This window comes from Erigeron canadensis, chromosome 9 (genome assembly GCF_010389155.1).
Source record: "Erigeron canadensis isolate Cc75 chromosome 9, C_canadensis_v1, whole genome shotgun sequence".
NCBI classification, from domain to species: domain Eukaryota; kingdom Viridiplantae; phylum Streptophyta; class Magnoliopsida; order Asterales; family Asteraceae; genus Erigeron; species Erigeron canadensis.
This window is the reverse complement of record NC_057769.1, coordinates 18,044,566-18,066,622: the sequence shown is the minus strand read 5'-3', so window position 1 is coordinate 18,066,622 and position 22,057 is coordinate 18,044,566. Positions and strand designations below refer to the sequence as shown.

The 22,057-nt window shown below is 35.5% G+C and overlaps 1 protein-coding gene across 2 annotated transcripts; it reads left to right on the top strand.

The window, feature by feature from the left end:
• Window positions 1-12,469: 12,469 nt before the first annotated feature.
• On the top strand, window positions 12,470-18,451 carry LOC122582584 (protein RBL). Of its 2 annotated transcripts, none has more exons than XM_043755000.1 (6): window positions 12,470-12,595; window positions 12,681-12,800; window positions 12,879-12,977; window positions 14,454-15,538; window positions 16,336-16,597; window positions 18,087-18,451. In XM_043755000.1, exons 2-6 carry the CDS (start codon window positions 12,782-12,784, stop codon window positions 18,188-18,190), a joined length of 1,569 nt encoding a protein of 522 aa, XP_043610935.1. In that variant the 5' UTR covers window positions 12,470-12,595; window positions 12,681-12,781; the 3' UTR covers window positions 18,191-18,451. The 2 variants fall into 2 exon arrangements, with proteins under 2 accessions (XP_043610935.1, XP_043610934.1); XM_043754999.1 differs by having other exon boundaries at window positions 12,669-12,800.
• The last annotated feature ends 3,606 nt before the right edge of the window (window positions 18,452-22,057 follow it).

The following is a 22,057-nucleotide window of genomic DNA, read 5'->3' as shown; positions in this document are numbered from 1 at the left end:
TTATCGGTTGGTTGGTTATCATCGAGATTGACGGTAAAAAGATTATCATCGCGGTCGCCACAAAGAATGTCAACTCCATCTAGAGTTTGGACTTTGCAAAGAGATTGTCGAAAAAGAACTTGAAGATTGTTGTCACAGAATTGTCCAGCACTGAACAAGTTATGACTTAATCCTTCAACATAATGAACTTTCTTGATGACAATTCCATTGCGTTCAATGTCTCCATAACCTAAGATAGGAGCGAAATTGTTGTTCCCAAATCGAACAGTTCCCAAGAATCGTTCGATAAAGTTCTTGAGCAATGCTTTATTTCCAGTCATGTGTTTTGAACACCCGGAATCGAGTATCCAAACACAGATGGTTATTTCCTGCAATCAAAGAAATTTAACCGACTTTAGGTACCCACTTGAAGACGGGTCCTTTGTGGTTAGTTAACACAGGCAGGGTATATAACTTAGGAAATGCATACAAACATGCTTTAGAATCAACATAAGCATTAACAAGCACATTATCAACAAGCACATTTGGATAAAAAGTACGAACATTCACACGGGAACTAAAGGTAACATGTCTACAAGCATTTACACCAACCACACGAGAACATGAATTAACATTGTTTACAAGCTCACAAGGCTTTGCCTTGGCATCATTAACATTGTCTAACAAAGATGACTTAAAAGATGAATTGTTTGACTTAAAAGAAACATTATTCTTCTTACTACCAGCCCTTCTCCTTTGCCTTTTCTTCTTTTTCTCAACGTTAGTGAACTTAGGTACTAATGACTTAGCTACCCATTTAGTATCACTAATTATGCTCTTTCCACCTGTTGAATTGACACTAAGAAAATTAGAACGATGGGAATTAAACACTTTCATCTTGTTAGGAGTTTTTGGAGGTGGGGAAATTTCATGTTTCTTTGGTTTATCATGAGAAAACCATCCATATCTATCCCTATATCTAGTCGCACCATTTGATATATCCCTAGTTAGCAAAACTGAGCTAGACTTAGATACCTTAGGTAAAGAACTAGATTGAGAGTTAGATGAATAAACATTAGGATTGTCTTTCGGAAGTTTCACTTTGGTGTACTTTGTTCTGGGAGTGGTCTCAGCTTGTTCCTTTTTGACATGTTTAACCGGGGTAGGACACTTCTTTGGTTCAATTTTGACGAGTTTGGTCTTAACTCGTTTCTTTGAATAATATGAAGTTGGAGCTTTGGAAATTGGATTTTGAGGTTCGAATTTCTCTTTTGTTTCAACTTTGATTTTGGTAGATTCAATCTTTTTCTCTGTTTCTGAATCAAAAACATGTTCTCCCTCCATGAATTTATCAAAATCATCTCTAGTGAAATCATTTGTAAAATTAAATTGCACTGGAGAGTGAATTGTTTTAGATTTTTTCAAAAGTTTTGAACAATTAGAAATCTTGGTGTCCAACTTCACATCACGGGTAGTCTTGGAAATTAGGTCAACTTGAACTGACACATCTTTGGTCTCACTAGAAAATTGAGTAGAAGTATCAACACCTATACTAGCACTAAGCTTAGGGTGAACAGCTAACTCTTCAAGAGTATTGCATGCGAAAAACCTATAGAAGTACCATATCAAAACTAAACTATGCGCAAGTTCGTCATAAGATAAATCAGATTGCACATAATCATCAGCTATAGAGGTAGCTGTATCTTGATAAGTACATTCAAGAGAATCAGTCAAGGTCTGAGTGGAGGAATTTGTAGATGAAACACAAGTAGTTTGGGTTGAATGATCTACTAAATCAATTAGATCAGTTTGAGTAGAAGCATTCTCACAAACTTTCTTAGCATGTACAACAACCAATTTATCCTCTGAATTTGGACTTTGAGACTTGAGATGATCAAGGACTTTTTGTTGAGAATCCACCTTTTGTTGTAAACCTTCTATTTGTTTTTCCAAAAATGTTGATGGAATATACATTTTAGTTGGTTTAGGTGGAGGACTGACAAATTCTTGGTTTTGAAAATTCGATTTAATTTCTTCCAATTTAAAAATTGAAGACTCTTTTGTTTCGTAAGAAGCATTTAGAGCTACATAATTAACCAAAAATTCATCTTTTGGTTTCTCAACTTCATCGGTCTCAAATTCGTTATCCAATGGACGAATAAATTGTTGTACCATACCAAGTCAAAGAAAAATTTCATCATACAAAGGTTCTATTTCATCCTTGACTTTTTGCAATGGTGTGATATTCTCAAATCCCAACCCAAGAAGAAGATCATCTTTTGCAATTTTTGACTTGTTAAAATAGGCAGTGAAATCCAAGAGAGGGTTTTGTTCAACTTTATATAACTTCTCTTGATAGAAAATTATATTCTTTTTGAATTCATCAACTTGTTTTTCAAGATTTTCAATCTCAACGCCTTTTAAAAAACAAGTGTAATTTAAGTCGGAAATCTTTCTTTCGAGTTCAACACTGTTTGGTTTAGCTACTTGGAGCTTTTTATTAAGAATATCAACATCCATTTGTCTAGCATTTGCCCGAAGCCATTCATTGGTCTTTTGAATTTCAAGATCTTGATTGGTTTTTTCAAGATCATGAATGATCTTTTCAAAATTATGACATTTGTTCAATAATTTAGAATCAGGAAAAGAATTCAACTCACATTCTTTAACCAACACTTGGTCTTTATATGATTGAAAGTCTTGTTTTATAGCATCATGTTCAAAAAGTAATTTTGAATGTTCTTTAAGAAGTTTTGAAAATTCACTTTTAGACAATGAAATACTATTTTGCAACTTTTTGTTTTTGTTGGCTAAAGACTTAATATGAGTTGTCAAGTTTGACAAAACTAAACTACATGACTCTTTGTCCTTAATTGATGAAAAAGTAGAGTCGAGATTTACCTCATCATCCGGGTACTCGGCATCAGTGTTTTCTGCTTCAAAAACCTTGTCCTTGGCCAACCTCGCCATAGAGCAAACATTAGCAGAGAGATCTTCATCTTCATCATCAGAGAGTAATAGCCATTTGTCATCCTCGGCAAGCAATGCATGACCGGCTTCCACTTGTTTGGCTAACAACATCTTCTGCTTGTAGTACTCATAAATCCGCTTTCGAGGTTGCTTGCAATCAATAGCAAAATGACCTAGTTTTCCACAATTGTAGCACTTTTTATCTGATGTTTTACCCTTCTCAACAACTTGTTTCTCAAATTCTTCCTTCTTCTCACCATGCTTTGATCCACTTCCTTCATCTTGCTCATAACTCTTTGAATGATAGTGTTCCTTCTTTGGAAATGCACTTGTAGAAGAAGTGCGGAGATTGTTGTTTGTTGGCCTCGCTTTATAGAATTTCTTCTTGAAATGCTTAGTTACCGCGGCAAGAGCTTGATATAGTTCATCTGAAACACCATCTCTTGAAGCCATCAAATCATCTCCCTCCTCATCAGATGAAGAAACAACTACCATTTGCCTTTTAAGAGCTACAGAAACCTTCTTTTCAACAATCAACGCCAAAGGATCAGAAGATACAACTTCTGGCATTTTGCTTGATGAAGCTTTGTTTAGAACTTGATGTTCATTGAGTTTGAAAGATTCATGAAGATTATGGATGGTGAACTTGGTCAGATTTTGATGTTGCTTAATCTGTGTTCCAAAATCTTCCCATTCTGGACCAAGAGCTTTGACGAATTTGATGTTTAACTCAATCTCTGATTTCTTCACATTGTTCTTCCTGAGTTCATTTATGACATTGCAGAACCTACAGTAGACAACCTCTAGAGATTCATTTGGCAATTTGCTGAAGTTGTCAAACTCAGTCAACACATTTGTCAATCTTATTGTTGAAGTCACATCAGATCCTTCCATTTGTCTTGCCACCTCATCCCATATCTCCTTGGCTGTATCATAAGAATGAACAGAGCCATAGATTTCATCTGGTAGTGCTTTGTACAAGCATGATCTAGCTCTGTTATCTGCAGCTGTTCGATCTTTTTGTTCAGCATTCAAAAGATCAAGAGTGAGTATTGCACCAGTAGAGGGATGGCGATGAACTGCAAGTCCATTAAGGATGGAATCTTTAAGCAGGTGACCATTTGGTTGACATTCCACATAGTCCATAAATCTTTTCTTCCATAGTCCATAGGAACCACGGTAGAGAACTGGAGGTCTTGTATCGGAACTTAATGCCAATGCTTCACGAGAAGCCATTTGAACTTGATTTGATTTGAAAATTGAAATGAAATAAAAGTTGGAAAAATCAGGAAATGAAACGATCCTGAAAGAAGATCATTCTAGGCAAGATCGTTCTGGAAGATCGTCCTAGTATGAAAGAAGTAAGACGATTTTGAAGTTAATCGACTTGGAGAATTTGAGTGGAATTTGGTTAAGTATGAAATGAAATTGAAATTGAGGTAAGTTTTGGAATTGAATTCAAGAAATGAAATGAAATGAAATGAAATGAAACGATCTTGAGAGAATTGTTTTGGAATTCTGGAAATGAGACGGTCTTGGAGTAAGATCGTCCTAGAGTTGATACTTGTAGAAATTTTCTAAGTATTTTTGTAAAAAATGGACAGAGTTTCAGTATGAAATGGATTGAAAAAAATTTGAGCAAAACCAATCAATGAGATTAGTTACCCAGGAAGTATGTGATTCCCAATCACAACGACTTCAAATGATCAACCAAACCACAACAACTTTTCAAAGAAACTGGGACAATCTTGTCAGTATCGTTCTAGAATCAGTGAGCTGAGACGATCTTGAGGAGATCGTCCTAGCTTTCTGTCACAAAATTTTTAAGTATCAAATACTTTTCAAGTATTTGAATTGACCAAACCAATCCTTTCGGATTAATTAGCCACAAACAAATACTTCACACCACAACCACTTGCCAGAACGCTCTTGAGGAGATCGTCCTACAAGCCACAAAGCTTAAAGTATGAAAAGTGAAATATCAAGCACTGAGACGATCTGATGAAGATCGTCCTAGTGAGAATCGTCCTAGCATCATCTTCTTCATCATAAAAACTGGTATTTTCAAAAACTCCATTAATGACTTCTAAAAAACATCAATATCTTTCAAATTACATAGAGTTATGACTTGAAATAACTTGCAAAATGTTTGTTTTCACCTCCGCAACAAATCTTTAAACAAAATTCAGCAAAAAACACAACAAATTCAAATCCCAAATTTTAGCGCCAAAAACTGAAAATTTCAATCTCGAGTTTTAGATTGAATTAAAACTTGAAACTTGACAGGATTATGTTTTAAACTATCAGGAATATATTGATGAACAAAAATCTATGATTTTATGCGATTTGATCGGTGAAAAATGAAGAAAAAGTCGATGGTATAAAAAACGGTTTTGATTTTGATTTTTGGATGAATCTGAGATCAAATTTAGTGATGGATCGATATCAAAAATGATGTTTGCTCTAATACCACATGTAGATAACACGATTTCAGTCCTGGGTTCACAGATTCAATGGTAGATTTGGATGTGTGTGTGTTCTTGGTGTTTTAGTGTGTGTTTTTGAGAGAGAGAGAGAGAGAGAGGAATGATTGGAATTAAGAGTGTGTAATTGTTACAAGAATGAAGGAAATGTGTGAAAGGCTTATGATTATAAGGTGTGAGGGAGTATTTATAGTCTAACTATACATTTATGCTAATTATCACATCTAGTCCCTCATCCTTAGAAATCATTTAACTATGACTTAACAACAAGTAAGTCCATTAACTTAAATTACAATTTATCACTATTTTTGGATTTCTAACAATGTTGAAGATAGTGATTTTTGGATTTCTAACAAGTAAGTCCAAAAATTTATCACTATTTTTAGATTTTTATGGCAATGAATTCCAGCTGGATTCCTTTAATCAAGCTGACGAAAAAGAAGCTAGTGATATGGAGGTTGATGATGATGAAGCTTGCTGCTGCTGGTGAGAATGCAGCAGCCACTATTGAAAATGCCGTTACCGATGCTGTTGCGGGTGACAATGCAACAACAACTGATGAATATATTGAAGATGTTGCTGCTGGTGACAACACAGCAGTAAACGAAGAAAATGTTGAAGTTGTTCTCATTGCAAGGCCTTAGACTCCACCCATGCAGCCAGTGAACACTATGTTATCACTTGGCATGTCCTCTTCTTTCTCAAGTGTTCCTGGCTGCTCATCAACAGTGAGACAAGCAGTTGAACCCTAATCGACTAAGTGTTTGGGTATCTCTCACTCCACTTACTCTGCTGATAGGTTGGCAAGGGTGGAGCATCAATTAAATGATCTTATAAGGGCAGCCAACCTCGCCGTCGAATTAAGAGATGTTGAATATGATAGTCCGGTACAAACTTTAACCAGTTGGTACAACAAGCAACAAGAGAACACTTCAAATATTAAAAAACTCAAAGAAAAATCTGTCTCCATGGTGTTGATCAAGAAAAAATTCGCATATCTATAAATACCATCAGACCGGATCAGCAGGCCATCAAGTGTTCTACAGGCTCATTGTTAAAGCTTGGCAATTCAACCAGCTATTCAGCCAAGAAGGCAGTCTCCACCAGCAATCATACCGCTACTGAACTCATAAAGCTCATTGATCTTATCTCTCCTCTAGACACTCAGATTGAGCAGAACACCAAGGCAATCAATCCCTTGGAAAAGCAAGTGGCTGATCTTCCCGCTCCTCTAGTCTCTCTTACTGAGGAAGATCGTCAGTGGTAAATCACTTTGGAGAAAAAGGTTGGTGAGATAAAGGAGCTGCTGTCCCAACTTCTCAATCAGCAATCTAAGCAGACAGCAACTGTGGAAGTTGTTATTAATAATACAACTTCTAAGGGGGAGAAGGTTGATGCTACTTTCTTAAATATGGTCAGCGAAGCAGTCAATAAAGCAGTGAAAGATATTTATGATGAATCTGCTGAGCAAGTTTTGGATGAGGATTCCACTGACACTACAAATGCTAATGAAATGGCAATTGTAGCCGTCAGTAAGGAAAACATAAGTGAAGCTCCCCCTGCTGGTGCTGGGGGAGACAAAAGAAGGTAAATTTGAGGATGAAAGGGTTGAAGTTCCCCTGCTGGTGCTGAGGGGGAGACTAAAGAAGTTGATGCTGAGGGGGAGCAACAAATGGTGGTTGCAAATGCTCCTCAAATTGAAAGATTTGAAGATATTGGGGAAGAATTTGACCCCCAAGTACTTAGAGCTGAAGCCGAGGCCAATTTCGCTGCTAAAATGGCCACTGACAGGTCCAGGGAAGTTCTGCGAATTTTTCATCAGCGCTTCCTTGGAAATGCTATCATTGTTCCAATGACCGAGGCTCAGAAGCTATATCTTACCAGCATTTAGCACCAAAGACCTCCTTCTGCTGAAACTCTGTCTATCACTTCCCCAACAGGTCATCAGTATCAAATGATTGACATTCTGGCATTGACTGCTAAGGGAAAAACTCAAGATGAAGCTATCAAGGAGTTGGATAGGATCAAGGAGAATCAAGATAATGAAAGGAAGAACCTTGAGTGCATCAAGCAGTTGCCTCTCCTTGAAAAGGATCAGCTAGATGGAGAACAAAGAATGATTCTAACCACTGGTGGTGCTGAAGCTGTCTATAGACAAAAGCATGCTGAAGTAGAGAAGCAGCTCAGCGAGAAGAGGGCCAAGTTCGAAGATGAAAAGGCCAAGTGGTTGAAGTATATGGAGGATAGGAATAGGCCTCAAAGAATAGTTGTTGTTGAGGCCTTCAAAGCTGAAATGGGTCTCAAGACCAACCTGAAGATCTTGAGGGAGGGTGCTGACAAGCTTGTTAAATATGAAGGAGTCCAACCAGCTACTCTTGGTGCATCTGAATGGTTTGAAGTCTATATGCTGATTAAGGATAAGAAGGCTACCAGTTATGACCATCTTCAAAAGATGCTGAAGGAATATTTTGTGAAGGCCAGGGAGTACGAGACTAAGTTCAAGGCTGACTTGCCAATGTTGAGGCAAGTATTTGATACTCCAACAGCTATCACCTCATTCGCAGGCAGAAGGATACAGAGAAAAAGGAAAGAAGTTTATCAACCTTTGTCTGTTGACCTTCCTCCCATCTCTGGTGATGCTGCTTTAAATCTCCGACTTCCTCCCAAAAGTTACTTTGAAAAAGAGAGAGTATTAGAGACACCTGCTGGCATCTTTTTTCTCAATTTTCAAAATAACCAGCTCAACTTTTGACTGGCAGAGATTGAAAAAGCTTCTACAGGTTTTCTGATCAGCATCAGAAGATTTGTAAAGATAGCAAGTGCCAGAATTGATGAAGAGCTAATGAAGCCTCACAGAAGAGATGACCTAGTGCTGAGGATTACCAAGCAAAAAGAAGTCTGGGAGATTGAAGCAGCTAACCTTTAGATGTCTTAAACTTGTAAAAGCTTTGTGCTTCATCTTGTAATGTGCTTAAATGATATATATACAAGACATCTTTCTACCATTCTTTTACTATTTTAAAAGTCTTATCTACTCAGCAAGTCTTCCTAGCGAATATCATAATTGAGGCAATGAGACAACAACTTTTATGACATCAGGTACAACACCAAAGGGTACAGTTCTAGGGGCAAGAACTCCTATTTTCAAGGTATCCGATGGGTAGTATAGCCTCTTGGAACATAAGGGGTTGAACCGTCCTCTGAAACAGAAATAGGTTTGACAGGTAGTGCAGGAGAATCAACTTATTGTGGTTATGGAGTCATGGAGTAATGAAGTTGAAGGATATCATATCTTTAAGGTTGTTAAGAAGCTTAAGGCTTTAAAACAACCTTTGCGTAAATTGTTGTTTTTTTCGGTAAAAGACCGTCACCCCTGGTTATTATATAAATAAATTTAAAGAACATGCAACATAGCTAAATGCTAGTTGACTTTACAAAACGTCCATGCACCCATGTACAATACAATGAACGACCAGAATACATAATACTAGCCAAACATTAAGACATTACAAGACAAACGCAACATAAAGGATCAGAAAATTAATAAGAAATAAGTAATGAGACCGGGAGGTCCCATGCTGCGATGAGTCTTTCTAAATGCACCTTTCTTTTATATTTAAAGGTAAGCATCTTCAACCACACTGTAGAGAAAATAATTTCAGCAAGAACATCAGGCGAACGAGTAGTCTTCATAAATAATCTTGTATTCCTTTCCTGCCATATGAAATAGACACTCGCTACAAGTATGAGCTTATCAATAACATTCTCCATGGTCTTCTTATTCACAACATGTAACAAGCAATCAATAACTTGGTCGTACCTTACGGTGCTCTGCATCTCAAATTTCCACCTTACGCCCCAAACCTTCTGTTTATGCCCCATATTCAAGTTCCAGACGTCAAAACTGCAAGCTAGGGGGCAGCGTAACCTACGCCCCTGTCTACCGTAATTTACGCTCAGCCACCACTGCCCATCGTACTGTATGCTCTCCTATACCATAACTTACGCCACCTATACCCCTTGCCGTTGTACCTTACGCCCAACACCACCGTACCTTACGCTGGTGTGGGTTGTTGACTTTTCCAGATTTCTTCCTGCTTTCTTCCTTCCTTTTCTGATTGACCCCAGTCGTACGTGGCGTCTTATTGGTCCTTGTTGAATCGTGTTCTGTTGGGAGAAAAGTGAGAAAACCCTAAACTGAGCGTGGTGTACAAGAAGAACCTGATAAATGTGTGTGTATATATATATAAACATATGTATTTACATGTATGAAATTTCGGTCCCTTTTTCCTTTTTACTTGGCTTACCAGATTGGGCCTAATCTCTCTAGTATGAGTTGCGCTTAGTTACTTTTCTTGTCCAATTCGAGTTGTCTTGGGCCATCCAAAGTCGAGTACTCAAACATATGGTGTTTTGTTTAAATTACTTACAAGTTAACTTATATATATAATTTAAATTACTCACATATTAACATATATAATTTAAATTACTTACATATTAATATATATATATATATATACAAATTTAGATACATACATTATACAAATGGTGACTTTCATTAATATATATGTAAATAGAAAATAACATAAATACATATGTATGGAAATAATAACGAGTGCACGTACTTATATTAACGCACATGTCGGATATATATATATATATATAATGATAGGTCTTGATTGTTGAAGAACTTGGGACAATTGTAACTCGTCATAAACCTACATTTAACTATAACTATACGGTACAAGGCAAAGGTGAGTTTCGTAGCCCCTACGTTTACTTTATTTGGGATGGAAAGTGTACTCGTTATTAAACGGTTGTCAGTTGATTAACTTGTTATGATATGGAACGAGATGTTGAATGCTCACTTGTTATAATTGTTTTGCTTGTTAACGTGATTGTATGTGTTTATGATTACTCATTGTTCATCATATAAGTCGTGTCAGTTTATTACGCATTATTTATTATGTAAGTCGTGTCAGAAACGTATTTTACGCATTGTTCATTATGTAAGCCGTGCCAGTTAACGTGCATTATTTATTATGTAAGTCATGCCGTTATAACTATTATTAAACGTAAACGTTGGCTTGTGTTGATTTGTGATTAGGTATCCTAATCCTCGTGTATCGTTAACAATCGATATCCCGACACTTGGTTTTTAAACCTACGAACTCACCAACTTTACCTTGACACGTTTTAGTACACTTTTCAGGTGAACAGGTTAATGGAAGACGTATATGATTATTTGTTGCTTGATTGTGCTTGGATTGGACTTCATGGATCCGTGATTCATAGATACCCGATTATGGGTTATGCTTAGGATCATTTACCATCTTTTGAACTATTATTTTGTAAACGTTTGATGGGTGTGCTCCTTATGCATTTTTGTATGATCTTGAAACTGTAATTGATTGAATTATATGGATTTCCAATCCTTTGAATGAATTCTAAATTGTCTCTACTTAATTTCAATGTCGTGTTGTGCTTAGTATGTAACCCTCATGATTCCAACTTATTGGGGTGTTACACAATAGGTTTCACTATCTTGGAAAACGTTAAGAATTTTATCGTTTAACCTTATTTGTCGATGGTTAAAGTTGATAACATTTTCAGAGTTTATGAAACAAAAGGTTTCAAGGGCTTAGAAAATGTTAAAAGCTTTAAGGTTTGATTTTATTTGTTGTTGTTAACCTTTAGTTTGTTGTTGTTTGTATCATTTCGCATATGGCCGAGAGACGATTCCATAGAATTCATAATTATTTGATTAACTTAGACGTCCACCAGGACAATGCAGCAAAGTTTGTTCAAATTATGGAGTTCTTCCAACGATCCAGAGTCCGAAGGGTTCTCATTGCAGATCCGGTGATACATTTGACATATCTTCGTCAATTCTTGGCATCTGCTAGATACATTGCTGGAGAAAATTAGAGGATTGAAGCTCGGGTGAATAATCAGGTCATCAAGTTCACTCCTAGGGATTTGGTTCAGACACTTGGATTGGGTATTGATGCCCAAGAGGGATGAGAAAATGGTCCCATCACATACTCACTGGCACTTAGATATGGAGTTTACAGACAGATGGATTATGTTGGTGAGCCTAGCCGAAACACCTTCACGAAGAACTGTCTTAATCGGAAGTGAAAGTTCTTCAGTCATGTGATTTTGGTTGCTCTTAGCAACAAGAAGTCCGAGTATGACAAGCTGAATGTCGAGACCCAGTCTCAGGTTATATTCCTTTTTTATTTTGTCTTTTGTTGTCTTTTGGCATTATGTGGGTGGGGAGGGGCGGAGAGAGGCGGGGAGGAATTCCCTTGCAATTAGGGAGGAAGCGGGGAGGAGGAGAAAAAGCAGGGAGCTAGGAACTTCCTCCACCCTAATAGTTAAATTCATGGATTTAAAACTTATCACTATCGATATAATCAATTATTACTTCTTGGCCCTGGTAATACTCCCTACTTGGAAATCCTACAAAGTATCCAGCATGATGAATCCAGATAGAATATAAGTTTCCAATTTCATTTGAAAAAGTAGGAAATAAAAGTGGCAAACTAGCAAGGTACTATTTGCCTGAAGAATACAATTACAAAACCAGTCAAGAGTAATTAGACAAGATAACTAAACTTAAGACTCTTCTTGTGTAATTACTCTTGACTGGTCTTGTAAATGTATTATTCAGGCAAATATTACCTTGCTAGTTTGTCATTAATAGTAATATACATTATTTTTTGCCGTTCAAAAAAAACTGTGGAAGTTTTGATCGGGCTAGGTTTAATAAAAAGGGGATAAAAGTGTTGATATAGGAGTTTACAAAGCAAACAAACGAATATACCCTCACGTGGGTATCACGTGAAGGCATTAACGGATTGAGATGGACATACGTTTGAGGGAGGGCTGTCCGGTGATTAAAAATGCAACGAGAGTGGCATTTAGTGACAATAACCGAACACAGGGTGCAAAATGCTAAATTTTGACAACAAAAGGGGCCATTTGTGATGTTAACCCTAATTGGTATGAACAAAGGGGTGTGATTTTTGTTGAGCAACCCTAAAAGAGTTATCATCTCGCCGTCAATTTGTTTTACCCTGGCGTCAAAATCTAGTTCCAGGTTTGAATCAGTCTTTTGTTCCCAAACACCGTATTAATCAAACGGATCATGGATATCGGTACGATTTTTTTTTTTATAAATTAACTTTATTGGTTTGATTTTGTTACTACGAATTCACTTTCGTTTGCCAGTGCTATTTGCAGGAAATTTGCAATTAAAATACACCCTTGTCCTTCTTTAAGGCCTAACACTACATCTACCACTACGCCTTTATTGCTGTCTTAAAATCAATTTCAAGCTAGCCATGAATGCTACAATTATAGGTATAATTTTTCTTCTTTTGATTTTCTTCCACAATAATAAGTTGTTGGTGATCAATTTTGTTTGTGTGTGGGGAAAAGATCCGTTGCAGGGGGATTTTCCAGAAGTGATAGAAGAGTATCTGGAACATGGTATCATGAAATGCATATCTTTTAATCGGCGGGGAACTCTTCTTGCAGGTAACCGGCATTCTTGGCTGTATTTGGGAATGTATTGTCTTATTACATGTGCTGTTGCTAGTCCCATGTGTGGTGGTGGCGGTGGTGACGACGATGGGTGGTGGTGGTAGTGGCGATGGCGGTAGCGGTGTAGTTAGTTTTGTAAAATTAATTGATATAAAACGGGGTAGTATAATTATTTTTAGGGTTGAGGGATATATGTTGTAAATATTTTCGTTAAAGTTATTATTAGTATATTACATGGATATATCTATATCTATATTTACTAGATTTTAGACCCGTGTCCGACACTGGACACGGACTTACGATATTCTCAATATTAGATCTTCATACATTTAAGTCATAAAAGCTTATAATTTTGAAAATGTAGGTTCTAAGTGTTATACTTTGCAAGTTGTACAATAATCACACATTCGTCACTGTTATTATTAGCTGAGACATATTGATGGAATTGTTTGCCGTAGTCATTCCACAAGGCACATGCTACAATAATTCCTTTATTATAGAATTTTATTGAAACTAATTGTACTCATAGTGTTATTATTATGAAAGATAATTAAGAATTAAAATATAAACATATTTGTGATATTGTAATTGACATTCAAGTATATGTCTTTAACCATGATGTTGGCCCATAACATGAATAGATTTATTTTCAATCATCTGTCCTATGGTAATTAAATAATAATTAGGTTTGTTTTCATATTCTTTGATAACAATTAGGACTTTTAATTTGAGTTATGTAAACAAATTTAAAAGAATATATATATTTCTAGAACATTGAAAACATATGTTGTATTTCATCTTTGAAATAATTTTTTGTGAACAATATTTCATACGTTGAAATATTTTTTATTAGATAAATGATTAAAATTTAAAAAAAAAATTCATCTCAAGTTGATGGCTAAAAACAAATATAAATTAATTAAAGGGTAAAAAGTGTAAATTATTTTTGAAAAACAAAAAAGTGTAAATTATGAGACTTTTTCTACAAATATAAATATAAATACTAATATAATAATATGTTTGGATAATGATTATTAGGATTTTTAATTTATAGTTAATCTAAGTGATGACATAAGCGAGAGCCAATTTTATGAAATTGAGCGATTTGATTGGTTAATAAGTCATTAGTTCAACTGTCTTATAGTATATATTAAGATTATAAAGCAAAAAGGATTTTCATCTTTCAACAATGTTGCATGATGTACAATACATCTAAATCACATTATATCAATAACCTACGCTACTTGCCACCGCCGCCGCCATTACATCGCTGCCATTTCCACCATAGATGCCACCCGCATCGCGCGAGTACTGTTCTAGTTCAAAATAATGAACAAAGGAGAGGGGTAGTTTTGGTTAGATCAAGCTTTTTCTTAAATGGGAAGGGTGATATATAACCACATTTGTTATGTGTGATTTGTTGAACTAATATGCTGCATTTATTAAGAATCTATTATGCTATTTTCCCAGCTGGGTGCTCCGATGGAAGTTGTGTTGTCTGGGACTTTGAAACCCGAGGAATTGCAAAAGAACTCAGGGATAAAGACTGCGTTGCTGCCGTAACAAGTGTTTGCTGGTCAAAAAATGGTCATCATATACTCATTTCAGCTGCAGATAAATCTTTAACTCTATGGGACGTCATAAAGGGAGAAAAACTATACCGAACCACGCTACAACAAACCCCTTTACAAGCCCGTCTGCATCCCGGTGGCAGTTCGTCAGAATCTACTCTTTGTTTGGTTTGCCCTTTCTCATCTGCTCCCATGATTGTCGATTTGTGCACCCAAACCACAACTACACTTCCTGTAACATTGACTGAACGAGTCAATGGGCCTATCCCTCCATCTAAAAGCAAGTTCTCTGATGGATCAGCTCAATACACTCCGACAGCAGCATGCTTTAACAAATACGGGGATTTGATTTATGTCGGGAATTCAGTGGGGGAAATCCTTATAATTGATCACAAAAACATTAGGGTTTGTGGAGTTGTCCCTATAGTAGGTGGTGCATTGATAAAAAATATAGTATTCAGTAGGGATGGAAACTACCTTCTTACGAACTCGAGTGATCGTACAATTAGAATCTATGAAAATCTTTTGCCATTAAAAAGTTCACTTAAAGTTCTTGATGATATGCATGAGGCTTCAAGTGATGTTGAAATGCTAAAGGTTGTTGGGTCTAAGTGTTTATCTCTTTTTAGGGATTTTCAAGATTCTGTCACTAGAGTGCACTGGAAAGCACCGTGTTTCAGTGGCGATGGTGAGTGGGTTGTTGGAGGTTCTGCAAGCAAAGGTGAGCACAAAATATACATATGGGATCGGGCTGGGCATCTTGTGAAAATCCTTGAAGGTCCAAAGGAAGCGTTGATGGATTTGGCATGGCATCCTGTTCATCCCATAGTAGTTTCTGTGTCATTAACAGGCTTAGTTTACATTTGGGCCAAAGATTACACCGAGAACTGGAGTGCATTTGCCCCAGATTTTAAGGAACTCGAGGAAAACGAGGAGTATGTGGAACGTGAAGATGAATTTGATTTGATGCCAGAAATCGAAAAGGTAACCATTTTGATCCATTTCACTAACGATGGACCCATTTGGCTTATATTTTTCTTTCGAAAGGTCAGATGGGTAAAATAAAAATGGTAAAGGATCGAAAAAGAGTGTGGGGACAAAGTAATTGGAATTATGAGGTGTATTTAATTACTTACAAACTTTTGAATCGTTCTATGGTTTAAAGTTGGATTTTTGCTATACTGATAACTATAAGATACTGCTGTAATTATATTTAATGAATTTTATCGGCTGATTCTTCAACATATGTTGGTTCACGGTGGGACCTCTTCATTAATTATTTATTTTAAAAATAAAGAAAATAAGCCAATAGTTGCATGATTTTCCTTGCTCTAATGTTAACTAGTTTCTGCCCCAAATCCTCTTTAACCAGGTACTAGAGGTGGAAATACTATTTTATTTATGAATGGTTAATTTTGGTTTTGTTTTTTAACAGCTTATATATGATAGCCAAAATAGCAACAAGTAAATGGTTAAAACTGTATTTTTAGTGCATATAACCACAAACAATTGTATTCAACTTTAGATTTTTCCTGTATCAATATAGTTTGTATAATAATTCCCCTAATTTTATTTCTTACACATCAATTTTTTTGTCTAAGTTAGATGTCTGTTGGTCAAACTGAGCCTTCTCAAGTTCCTAAAGTGCCTCATTTCTACCTGAACCAGTTTTGACCCATTACCTGACCTTCCATTTTTTCATCTTCCGGGTAAAAGAGATAGCCCATTGTGTAAATGGAACTCTGCATTGAGTGTCTTATTTTACCAGTGAATTGTTGCAGGTGAAAGAATCAGAAACAAATGAAGATGATGAAGTTGATGTTACAACTGTGGATAAGGATACATCCTTTAGTGATTCAGATATCTCACAGGAGGAACTCTACTTCTTGCCAGCAGATCCATGTCCTGATGTCTCTGTGCACCCTGAGAAACACACTGAAAGTACCACAGAATTAGGTGACTGCAAGAATTCTGATTCCCCATTTTCTGAAGAGACAGGAATTGATGCTCAGGGACTGAACCATGATTCCAATCAAATCGAAGGTAATTTGTGATCAGTTCTAATGTTATATATTAGTTTTGCTGATATAGATTTCCAAGGATTATATAGTTGCTTTATTAGTTATATGTTTAAATGTTTACCGCCTTATGAAGTTAATGCTGCTGCTTTAGCTACAAACATTCAAGTGGTTTTTGGACAAATTGTTTGTGTAAAATTGGTAAATTACATTATTAGCAATGATTTTTAAGTGTTTGGCAGTTTTGTTTAAAGAATTAATTAGTAAAATTATAGAACGACCAAACCTGACATATTTGTGAAAAGCCACACCCTATGTATTGTGAGTACATAAATAAACACCCTGTTAGCTACCCACCGTTTTTGTACCATTATTAGGGAGTGTTTGAATGGACATTTTCAACTGATTATTATGTTCTTGCACGATGACCAATTTACTTGTCATTATTAACTTCAAATCACAATGATCAATGTACATGTGCATTCAAACACTCCCTGAAATTATACCTGGACAATGGAACCTATACATGGATTGATTATTCCATCTTCCTTATGGAGATTGTGATTTTTACTTGCGTGCAGTTTTTGCAAGTGTTTACTGTTCATTGTGTTGTATATGATGAAAAGTCAAAGAATCTTGTCTACTACAAATAATGACATTAATATAAGGCCAATCTGGGTATGGGGAAATTAGGTGATTAATACGACATTTTAGGTGATCAATAGATCAATTGGTACTTGGTAAACTTGAGACTTATAGGTCTTGGGTTCAAATCTTAGTGTGAGAACAATGCTCCCAGAAATAAACATGGGGTTTTTCCCATAATGGGCCTCCCCTGGAATTGGAGTCGGGTATATGAAGAGGCAAAGCCTCTAAGTCTAAATTTGTTTTTCAAAAAAAAGGTGATTACTCAATGACCGTATAAAATGTCAAAGTACAATACTAGATTGTATGTGATGATTCTCAAGCTAGAGTGATTGTCATGTATATTTTATTTGTTTGAAACAACTAGAGTTTGCAATGCAGGTGGTTAAAACTGATACTGGGTGAAATTATGTTCCTTTTTAAAAAGGGTTAGTTTTTGGGTACTAGCCGGGTTGGTTTTACTTTTGAACAATCTTTTGTCCTTTCTATTTTCTATTCATAAATAATTAACAAGTTACTTTCATAACAAAAACAGTGTTATGATAATTAGATGATATAAATCATCAAATAAATTGGTTTTGGAGTTTTTCTTGTTGAATAGTTTGGCGGCATTTATTTGGTTGACCCACTCACACCCACCCATATGATCCCTTTTAGCTACATCTTTTGATTTGACCCGAATTGACCTGGTTACAAGTTATGGGTCACAGTGGTCACATCTAGAAAAGAGCCATCAAATATGTGGTTCTATTGTATTTTTACATTTTTGCCTTCCGCTATGATTGGCTTTAGAAGTTATACTTGCTATGTGTAACATTTTTGCAATAAACGATGAATACTACATTTTATATATCTGTATCCCCTTGCAGGAATGGAGATTTCTGGTGGTGAAGATATAGGTGGGGCAAGTTTAAAAAGAAGGCGAAAACCATCCGAAAAGGTACTGGAACTGCGGGCACAGAAAAGGTTATGAAACCTTTGTAGAAATTGAATGGTTCAGGTAAAATTTTAAAACAGCATATTAACTACTATGCAGATGAAAATGGAATCAGTGATTGGTTAAAATGTAACTGACTGACTTCGTTGTAGCTGAATGATTGGCTCAGCATATAGTTTTAGTGGCCTTTGATGCTTGGAGATAGTGTTATTGTGCAAGACTTATTGATTTTGGGCAAAAGATTGTTGACTGAAATGACGTCACTTTTGTATTATTAAAGAATGTATTTTAATTTTATTCCTAATCTATCTATATATATATCTAACGAGATATGTCATTCGGACGTTGCCCTGAGAGACATTACGGTTATTGTGGGATAACATATAAAATGTATAACATATTTTCAGAAACAAAAGACAGTTAAAAAAACCAACTTCGATTGATATTTTCTAGGGATGAGAATACCTTGCCGAACCATACCGATACCGAAAATGCCGAAACCGAATTCATACTAAACCGGTACTGGTTTGGTACCGGTTTCGGTACCGAGATTTTCTTTTCTATTCCCGTTTGGTACCGCCCGTTTGGTACCGAATTTTCACAACTACGGTTTAGTAATTCGAGATTCTGTAATTTTTAACTTCATACAAAAGTCATACAAAAGTCAAATGGGCTAAAATGTTTAGTAAATATTTGTTTGTTTATATTGGTTATATGTGTACAACTTTTCTTTATAATCCTTGGCTATATGTGTACAACCTTTGCACATTTTAATCCTCACTGGACTTGAGAGCTTTGACCCATTTATTACTTTGCAGGAGAGGATACTAATCCAACAAATAAGAGACAATCTAAATATGTTATTACTACCACAAGATGAACAAAATATACTTGGGGTTTCGGTTTTTTGGGATTTTTGCTCATGCCTAATATTTTCAATGAAGAAGTAATTATATAGCAAAGAAATTTAAAAATAAATTGACATTATAACACATTAAAAGATTATATAAACTTTGAAAATAGCAAGTATGAAAGTAAAAAGTTACAAACATAAAGTATACTCACTGCTCCCATTTAACTATATTGTTATAAAATACAACCAAACATTATAAAAATTATCACCAAAACCGATTAATGAAAACAAAATACAAAATACATTTTTAGTAAAAAAATTATTCGGAGAAAAGGTTATTCATTAAATAAGGTCATATAATCTAAAAACCCATATAATATGTGTTTAAATAAGCTTTAAATATTGCAAATGTTTGTACTAAAAGATAAAAATTAAAAAAGGTTAAGGTCATATGGTCTAAAACCTCAGAGAATATATGTGTCTAAATAAGTTTTAAATATTAAAGATTAAAAAAAAAAAAAATTGGATAGAATGACAAAACAAAGTTAATGAAAAAAATAAATAAAATAGAGTTCAGTTCGAATGTTTGACTGCTTGACTTGCTCAGATTATTTGGGCAAAACTAAGGCCCGTTAACAAAAAAAAGAAAAGCCCATGACCAGAAAATATATGGAATGTTGTGATTAAGAAACGTTCAAAGATTCGAACCCGGATTATGAGCTTTGGTAGGCAAGCGACTTAACCACTATTCCAATTGATACTTTCTGTTTTCAATTGCTTTAACTTCTATATATATAGTTTTCAAACTTCTAAAAAAAAGAAAAAAAGATTTGCACGCAGTCCCGTACTTCCAATTTTATTATTATGTATAATATAAAAGAAATCTCATTTTCAACCTTCAAAATTGAATTTTAAGTTTCAATAATTTATCGCTGCCGTTATCAACGCCACCACCAATCGTCGCCACTGTCGTCACTACACTCGCACGTTGCCGCCACCACCTGTCACTGTCACCATGACTGTCACCATTACATCTCCACCACCCATCACTGTCATTACACCGCCGTAGTTCGCGGGTACCGTTTTAGTTTTAATTTAATACGTAATGCAAATTAGCCCACGAGCTTACATATACCGTCTTTCATTAATGCACATGTTCAACAAATATGGCTTTTGTGTTGTGTTAGTGCAGTTTATGTGCACTCATTATTGTCCGCTGCAATACAATTCTAACGCTGACATTTTAAAGGCTTTGAAGTTAAATCATTGAATTTAATCGTTTCATGTTAATCTTTTGAGGTTAATCCTTTGAGGTTATTAATATCAAAGCTATTATGTCAGACACGAGTTTAAGAAGTTCAACCCATATATGTTCAGCCTATATATAGGTTTCTTAGGTTATTGTTTACAGTTGATGGTTCTAGTTGCAACGGAGAGTCGTCCATAGGGATTGGTGTAGTGATCTATGCCCCGCCATTCCGCCACCATGTAATTCATTATCAAGAGTCGTCTTGATTTATTGTAATTCGGAATCATTGAGATGTATTTTAAACGGATTCATTCTTGTACTCATTCGATTAATGATAAAGGAATTATTTTATATCTCATGTTCTATATCTATATTGGTTTGTATAAATGCGTGTTTGTTTATAGTCTCAAGAACGGATCTAGATGGATTCACACATCTATATCTCGATATGTCTTGGTCAAACGGACCTAACAATGGTATCAGAGCCACCAGGGGCGAGATTGTTTGATTATATTGGTTGATTTTGTGTTTAGGATTGTTTTTGCAAAGTCTTTTTGTGATTACAATCGAAAACCTACTTTTTGCCTCTGTTTTGATTGAGTTCCTTCCTGAGATCCGAAATCTTTGTGTTTCTGAGACCTAATATTCCTTTGAACTTAAACAAACCTTGATCTTAATTACCTCGAACCAAAACCCTTTGAACTTACTGTGGAACTGTTGAGCTTAAATCCTTCGAGCTTAAATACTTAGAACTTAAGTTACATTGAACTTAAATCTCTTTGACCTTAAAATTCTTAGAACTTAAGCCGTGACTTAAATCCATTGAAGTTAAATCCGTTGAACTTAATTCTCTTGACCTTAAATCTCTTAGACCTTAATTCTTTGATTTAATATTCGAACCTGTAGACTTAAAACCCTTTGACCTTAATTCCGTTGAACTTAAATCTATTGACCTTAACCTCTTTGAACTTAAATTCTCTTTAACTTAAAATCTCTTTGACCTTAAAATCCCTTTGAACTTCCAACCCATCCTTCGACTTTATTAGCTAGAAATTTATTGAAGTTCACGCATAGAGGTTATGGTCTGTTTCAATATGAGAAAAATACAGACTTTCAGATACGATGGAGCACACATGATACGGTAGTAAAATCCAGTTTTGGCGAAGAGTTAATACTGAAGTTAGCTCTAGGACTTTTTGAAGAACTTCAAGAATGGGAGATAATTAAAAACTAAGATGGGTTGATTTTTAGAGTTTTTGCAGAGAAAGGGGGGGGGGGGGATTAAACATTCAGGTTTCTAAGCAAAACTCTATGTTACTCGAGAGAAAAAACAAGATCTAATTATAGATGCTGGTGTGCTTTATGTATATAGATCATCCGAGTAAAGAATGAAGATCATAGTGTTTTCTATTTTGATTGAGATTATACAACAGATGATCTTCAACATCTAGTAAATGTGGAAACTTTGTCCAAACATTGGAGCAATGAAGCTTGTTACTTGTAGTTGAGAATTTGAAGATTGAACCTATTTATATTCCAAAAATATAGAGATGATAATCAGGCGATGTTTTATGTCGGTTGCGAGATTAAGATCTTTATGTTGCTTGGTGGTGTATATAACTGAAGGGAAGATCCAATAGGAAAGACTTCGGGTGGTTAGTGGAATTGTGAAGGTACAAGACAGTCAAACACTGCTGGTTGACACATGATTTATGGTACTACATTTTGTGATTCAGGTTGCAAAGTTTCTTATCTTTGTGAGAGCTGATTGATGTGATACTGATTGTTGGACATTCAACTT

Coding starts and splice junctions, on each gene's coding strand:
- LOC122582584 (XM_043755000.1), top strand. Junction 12,978..14,453: donor GCGGGGAACTCTTCTTGCAG/GTAACCGGCATT, acceptor CTATTTTCCCAG/CTGGGTGCTCCGATGGAAGT. Junction 16,598..18,086: donor TGATTCCAATCAAATCGAAG/GTAATTTGTGAT, acceptor ATCCCCTTGCAG/GAATGGAGATTTCTGGTGGT.